Here is a 7639-nt window from a genome sequence, read left to right as displayed (position 1 = left end):
GGGTCCTCGACGTGTTCTTGTTGGTGGTGAGGATCCCGATCTCTCGCCTGGCCACCTTCTCCTTGTGGATGTCCACCGTCTAGAGACACGGGAGGGGGTGGGGAGGGAAGACATGATAAGTGCCTTATACAAGAGCTGTGGGACATAGAGCAGGGACCTTTGATTGAATTACAACCTTGTCATATAGTAACTAAAGCAGGTTTAATTTAATCATGTTGTGGCGGTTTTCATCACCAAGCTCACAATCCCTTTACGTAGCTGGTACACACCAGCAAAATCAATTACGGTGCATAATAGAAGCCGAACGGAAGCCGTAATGACCCGCTATGTACAGACCATGATGCCTTTGGCTTCCCTCCAAAACCGTTAGTGACATGTTGTTCAAGGCCGACATAAATGAACGAAGACTACGGTGAAGACAACTCACTTCTACCACCAATAACTAATTCTTGAGTTATGGTGATTCCCGGATATTATCATTTAGGAAGGTAGGTAGCGTATGTGCCCTCTTGAAACAGCAAGCCTCCGGCTATTTCAATGGATGACTTGTACCATCTAAACTCAGCAAAGCACCAGGAATAAGGTCTACTAGCAATGCAATCATTTAAGAATCCAATATTATTCTTTTTTTTAAACTACAGGCATAAAGCATGTGCATTCATTAAAGACACAGAAACCTTTTCTTGAATCATGTCAGTATAATCAAATGTAAATACACAGGGTCCTACAATGCATATTTCGATCCATTATAACTAAATCTTCAATGTTAGAAGGCTGATAAAACAATGAAGCCCAAGGCCAAAATGAGATACATTATTGAAGTTTCATGAAGAGAAAGGAGTGTTTTGCTTCTGTAGAGTGGGAGAAAGTTTGTTGTGAGTGAGAGTGAATGTGTTGGTGTGTGTGTGTGTGTGAATAGTTTGGAGGTATGCATGTGCACACACTGCGGTATGAACCAGGTCTAACCAAGGCCCACACACACACAGAGGATCTCTAAAGTTGACCCTTCCCAGAGGACCACGCCACACAGTATGCACCGTTGAATTTCAGGGCGACACTCAAACTCTCTGCCAACTACACTTACATTACGAGTCAGGGAAGCACTGGGCCTTCCTCAGCCGTAAGAACCCGGGGTGTGACGGTTCTTTGAGATTTGTCTGAGGCTGTTTGTCATCACTGTACTGTGTCGAGACTGTTTCCTGAAGTATGCTGCTTCCAAAGACTGAGAAAGACGCTGGAGATATCAAAGATCCCATGCAGACTGACAGTAATGAGAGCAGAGTATTGTGACGGGGTGCAGAAGAGCTATGAAAGGCTCCGTCTTATCAGCTGGAGAGGAACAGTCATTCTTTTCAAGATTCTCTTTTTGATTGGATTGTTTTCATGTTCAAGCAACAGGGATTTTCTCACAGCGTCTAAGGAGAAGAGAGAACTGTTCAGTTCGGCAAGTGATGGTGATCAGTCACAGTTCTACCCATCACAACAAGTACAACCATCACAAGCACCATGAAGTCTATCAAAAATGATCACCGTCAAATGTCATCGTCTTCCCATTCTCTCCTTTCCCGGGCTCCAATCGGGTATAGAAGAGCCATAGAGGAAATGATCTTCCTCCGAGGAGATGAAAGGGGACCAATGTCAGCCGAGGGCCGCCCGGGTAGTCAAACCAACGGTTTTCTCAGGGGAGGGAATGCTGGCCGGAGCCAACAGACAGAGGATTCCATTCATGCCACAGACAGACAGGACTCTGGACTTTGAGACTCCCTTATCTCGGAGAAGAGAGAATTAACTAGAGTTTGTTAGGTAGCGTTTGCACTGTTAGCGTCGTAACAATAAGTTGGCGTCATCTACTTCTGTATACCGAAAGTTACTTCATTACCAGCGCATGCGTAATATTTGCTCCCATACAAATACTCCCCATGATCCATAAAGAAACAATATTCTCTTCAAAATGCCTTGTGTATTTGTAGGAGTTAAAAGGAGAAAGGGGGTGAAGTCATAAGTGCACTTTATTCAAAAGGTCTAGTCCAACAAACCCTTCGATGTGTATGGCACTGAGCCGTGGACCAAACGTCCTCCAAAACATGCTGGTCTACCATTAGAGTGATAAGGCTGTTTTCAAACTCAACATCCAATAACTGAGCAAAGGGACTGGGAAGGTTTACAGCAGGCTTTCGCCAACACTGAATTATGAACGCCGGGGTACTGGGAAAATAAAATAAACCCAACACTGGTCCCAGGAAATCAATTCTCAGTTAGATCAAGAGGTTCAGTGAGTGGTTTGCAGAGAGCAGTGAGGACTGATGGTCGGAGGAGTGGAGTTAAGTGTTCCTGGCCGTATTCCAACAGTCCAGTCTATGACCTTACCTCGCCCTATTCGGCACCCACAACAGAGCAACGTCTGGGGGGGGGGGAATAAATGTCTGTTGGGTTAGATTCCATTGTAAAGAAACAGGCTTGGTGGTTTGAGAAATCACTGTTTTGTTAGTAGGATGACTCAACGGCAGTTGTCACTTGTCACCAAGTGGTAAGCTACTTGTGGATACGGTTACAGTAAGTTGTTCCCGCAATGATTATTAATTTAACAACCTCTTTAGAGGCTTCTGGAAAAGTTCAGCTGTAGGAAGTGAACGACGCGCAGAAGAAAAACTAGGACCATAGCAAAAGAACCTGTCAGGGATACACCGCAGCTAGACTTGGAAACTGACCCATGATGTTAGAATGCACTAACGCTCCTTATCAGAGTACACAGAGTAGCACAAACAGCAGCGCAGCTGGCATCGGGAGGAAGTTCATACCCTTCCTGTGAGAGAAGAAAATAGCTTTGCTGAAGTAAGGCTCACAAATGTTACACAAGTGTTAAGACTTTGAGAGACAAAGTATTAGGGATTTCTTAAAGAACAAAAAAAAAAAGGATTTTGACCGCAATTGATGTGTGCTCAATCAAAATGTCTGCCGATTGAGATGGGCTTTTCCCCGTTCAGTATCAAACTGGCTGCTCTGTCACACATCCACACCAAAAGTCCTTTCCTCGTGAATGTTAAACTAGTTTTGTGGAAAGCTTAAATGGGAATGCATGGTGAATGGCTTTTCCCTTCCAGTCTCAAACCAGACAAAGAGTTCAATCAATGATGTTTTTCAGAATGACTTTTGCTGACCAGTGCTGAACTAGCTAAATAAAAAAAGAACCTTTTCAGGTCTACAGCTGAGCACAATACCAGCCGATTTGCGTTTGTACTTCAGGAGGCTGTCTGGAGTTCTGCTGAATAGACCTTGCCCAGCTGGAAGGACGATTCACATGTGTTCTCAATCACTGTCATCCACATGCCCCGAGTCGGCTCGCTTCTATCCCAGAACACACTGGGCAGACTTGGTTTGGCCTTCTCTGTCAACAAGCCTTTAGGAATGTGTGAGTGCAAGTGTGTCCGTGTGGAAATGAAGGAGCTCCTCCCTTTTTTCTTTTTCTCTACTTCTTATCTCTTGGACCTTTACTCTTCTCCCTCTCCTCCTCTTCGTCAACCTCTCCTCTTGTCCTCTTTTCTTGCCTTCCTTTGCTTTTTGATTTCCGTCATGCTCCATTTTCCCCCCACTCACCTCATCCCGCTCAGCCTTTTTCCTCTCCTTCTGCCCCTCCTCTCTTTCCACTCACCCACCTCACACCCAGTGAATAGTCACCCTCGGCCATGATTGGAGGACCTTGGTCACCATTTGTCTTTCTGCCAGTTCATTCCTTCCCCATCATACCTCTACCAGCTGGAGTCCATGGCTATTTCAGGACATTAAAGCAAATGTCATTTTTTGAAGATGAGGAAGTAATCCCTTCCATTTGGGCTGTGGGTGGCTGGTCAACCTTTTCGCTGTACACCAACACTGTGGTTGCTATGTGGGATTGTCGTGTTCTTCGTAGCAGCAACAAGAAACTACTTCAGTGAAGAATTGTCAGAGTACTTTCTCTCAATATTGTGAGAAACAAGCTCAGAACATGGTTCAAAATGTCTGCTGTAACTAGTTCTCCCATGTGGTAAAGACTAGTATAAGTGGAATCCCATACACAGTGTGATGATGGATCTCGGCTGGAGGATGTCTCAGACTAATGGGGTTGGTGGGGTTGTTGACCCCGGTCTCCCTCCCTCTCTATATTGATTTACACCTCAACTGATTCCTCAGACAGTGTGGGGGGGGGGGGGGTGGAGTAGAGGAGCAGGGGAGAGAATTGACACATTTACACAAGGGCCCTCCACATCAGCAGGGGGATTATAAATCTCACACAGGCAGGGCAGAGAATCAAAGAACCGGGAATGGAATTTCAGAGCCTTTCGTAAACCTGGCTTGACATCTGTCTTCAGACATACCGTACACACGCGCTGTTCTGTAGAAATCAGGGAGCGAGAGAGAGATAGAAAAATGAGAATCTCCATACTTTGATATGCTGCAGAGAGTTGGCTTCCCTTTTGTAACTGACAGAAAGAAAAATGGCAGTTTCAGCGCTTTGGCAGCGTGGTCGGAGGATGATAGCCGCAATAAAAACGGCAGCTTCGCACAAATCCATGGACGGACAGAAATCCAACAGATCTGTAGCCATACGGTTGGGCTGGGTGAACATTAACGGACAAATATGCCCTTCATGCCACTGTGTGTGTGTGTGTGTGTGTGTGTGTGTGTGTGTGTGTGTGTGTGTGTGTGTGTGTGTGTGTGTGTGTGTGTGGTTAGCTCAACTGGACAAATGTGCCAATGGTTAATAATAGAGTTTAACCATACATGATTATATTTGGACAGACAGAGAAAACTGCAATGCCCAGATGTTTCAGCAAACTGGCAGAGTCAGTGGCTTCCTGGAGAGATACCACCCAACAAAAAAAGTATCTAAAACCCGAACCGTTTGAGCTACAAACTAGTAAGTCATTACCATCGAAAGATGACTCTCACGAACAGGGCAGTGTCGGTTGTTTTACTCTTCGACATCCACAAGCTTTTCCGGCAGTCGTCTGAACTCTGTCGCAGATGTCCTAATTTTGAAGAGGTCTTCTCGGAAAAATCAACTGTCCAGAACGAATGGTTGGAGCAACAAACTAATGCCACCAATATCGAAAGGGGAGACTCGCGAGCACAAAGGTGTTGGTTGTTTTGCTCTATGATGCACACAAGCTTACGGGGATCGTCTGAAGGTAACCCAGGACCGGTCTGACCAAATAGCACAACATGCATAGGGGGTAAAAAAGGGTCACGAATAACATGGCCAAATGTGTGTAAAAAAAATTGTTTTTTCTTATTTCTCTCTCTCAACACATGCCTTGTGATTTTTTTGGGGGGTGGGCTGTCTGTTTTTCCATGTACAGATGTGTATCTATGAGCTATAGCAGTAAAGGCCAAATTCAATGTTTCCTCAAATAACTTTTTTTTATACATACAGGAGTCCTAAAATTCAAAATCAAATGACTAAATGATGCCTTTCATGACCATCTTAAAACAATTCCATATGTTAACTTAATGCGATCTAAGGCCACGGTATCTTCACTGATGGCAGAAGACAACGAGTTACAACAATGAAGCTCTATCACAACTCTCACCGTGTCTGGCTTCTGCCAACTTTAACAAGCACATCTATCTGTGGAGTGAGACAAACAATAGCGGTTCCCGGAAAGGGGAGGACAGATCACTCAAAGACAAACCTATAGCCTGGCTTCTGTCTGTTTCTCAGGGCACTGAATGCCCTCTGTGGTGCGAGCCATCACGGCTGTCTAGGAGCCCTGAGAGAGCCCCGTTTCTCAGGGCATTTAGTGTAACCCAGCACATCATGTGAGAGCTTCCATCTAACGAGTGAGACAAAATGTCCACTCAAGGAGTCCTCTAGGAGACCAGGATCTGGCAGCATGTGTAGAGTCTCTTCGGAAAAACAGAATTCTTCCGGTGAATCTAACACCCGCTCTCTAGAACACTTTCAATATTGCATAGCCGGGGGCAGAGGGGAGACGGAAGAGACCAGCTAACTATTTCTCCGGTGTGAGAAAACTAAGGCAGATTGTCTTTCCCATCAATGAAAAACAGTATATCAGAGAGTCGGGACAACATGCCAAGGTCGACCATTTGTTTGTGGACACAGCACATTTGGGGTTTCTGTACAAAAACACCTACTGTGATTTTTCCCATGTAGTCTAGGCATGTCGCCAATATCAAGTCAAAGACTGGACTCTCAAATTCAAGTACAGAATGGACCATATTAGCATTGCAGAAGCTCCATTAGCATATTGGGTTGGGATAAAACATCCCACTCTACACAATTGCACCACATTGACATTGACATTTAAAAAATAAAAAGTGGGTTGTTCCTTGAAATGAGTGCCTTTTGCAACCCTTTGATATTTTAAGTAGAATTTGTGCACCAGTATTGAATTTTAAAAGCATGTTATATTAAATCAAGTGCCTTTTAATATAGATCACATGGAGAATTCAACAAATCAGATTTTTTTAAATGAATAAAGACTTGCTAAATTGCCAAAATGCAGCATTCTGACATTCTGACATGTTTTTATTAAAAAAAGGAACACATTTTTACTCCCCAATTAATCCTGAACATTCACTGGGAAAAAAGCTGTCTGATTGTATGGTCCACCATCCATCACGAGTGTCAGTATCGCATGATTTGGAGTAGGGTAAGGGTGTTTTCCTATGCATCATCAGACCAGCTTCCCTGTTCTGTGTTAACTTCTAACCCCTTTTCCCCCTTCCCCCCTTCAAAGCTTCATCCTTGCCAAAACTTTCCTCTCCGCGTAACAAACCATCTTCAATTAGATCCAATCATATTTTCCTGCGCTCTACTGTTCCCCATGGCTCTACGAACACCAGTGGGACATTCCCATCTAGAGGAGACGGAAATCAAAATGCCGTTCTTCAAAGCTAAGCCATAGTCAGTGTTTTCCCTAGGTCTTTGTATCAGGCGGGGCACAAATATATCAGAAGCGTCACCAAAAAGGTAGACCGCTAAAGACTATTAGCTGAGGCTATGCTCCATATACAGTATGTGCCACTCAGAAATGACCACCTGCGTATTTACTGATTAGCTGTGAGAGTGGCAGATGTCTATAACCAGCCTGAGATTACACTCTGGATGGCAGTGCTTTATTTCAAAAGTCCCTTAAACCTAAAATAGTATTTTAACAAATTCAGGAAATTGAAAAAGTCCTGACTTTTCAAGAATGTTTCTTGTTTTCCTACCTTGTAATGACATTCTTGACCTGCTATTATAGGCACACACACACACATCCATTCCAACCCCACCCTATGTGCAGTTGCTTACATAGAGAAAGGCATGCCTGACAGAGAAAGGACACACTGACAAGCATTGGGATTAGCAGGAAACACCGGCCCCCCCAGCCATGTACATACTCTCATCTGTGGAAGTTCATATCCTGTTTGGATGAAATCCATCTCCGCCCAGCACACAGCAGCATGAGGGAGGTCAGAGTCAGCACTGCACACACACAGGCAGCAGGGGTTTTTCTGCATAGAAAAGTCTTGGGCGGGCCACTTTCAGGGCCACATACGTTTATTGATTATCTGTATCATTTTGGGATGGAAAAACATTCAATATAAAACGTCTACAACCAGATATCAAGTATGTAGAAAATATAATGGCCCTATA

At 44.3% G+C, this 7639-nt stretch overlaps 1 protein-coding gene across 22 annotated transcripts in view; it reads right to left on the bottom strand.

Moving 5' to 3' along the window:
- Positions 1-7639, bottom strand: part of LOC110489823 (abl interactor 1) — a 67254-nt gene that overhangs the window by 36694 nt on the left and 22921 nt on the right. For all 22 annotated transcript variants that reach the window (XM_021562754.3, XM_090199654.1, XM_090199658.1 and 19 more), the window contains exon 3: positions 1-79. This exon is cut by the window's left edge and continues 98 nt beyond it. In XM_021562754.3, the coding sequence (XP_021418429.2) occupies positions 1-79 (79 nt within the window). The remainder of the gene's footprint in view (positions 80-7639) is intronic.

The sequence above is a fragment of the Oncorhynchus mykiss genome, chromosome 15 (assembly GCF_057628025.1).
Source record: "Oncorhynchus mykiss isolate SJ-2025 chromosome 15, ASM5762802v1, whole genome shotgun sequence".
In the NCBI taxonomy this organism is placed as follows: Eukaryota; Metazoa; Chordata; class Actinopteri; order Salmoniformes; family Salmonidae; genus Oncorhynchus; species Oncorhynchus mykiss.
The sequence above is the reverse complement of the archived record's forward strand: the minus strand, read 5'-3'. Positions and strand labels throughout refer to the sequence as shown.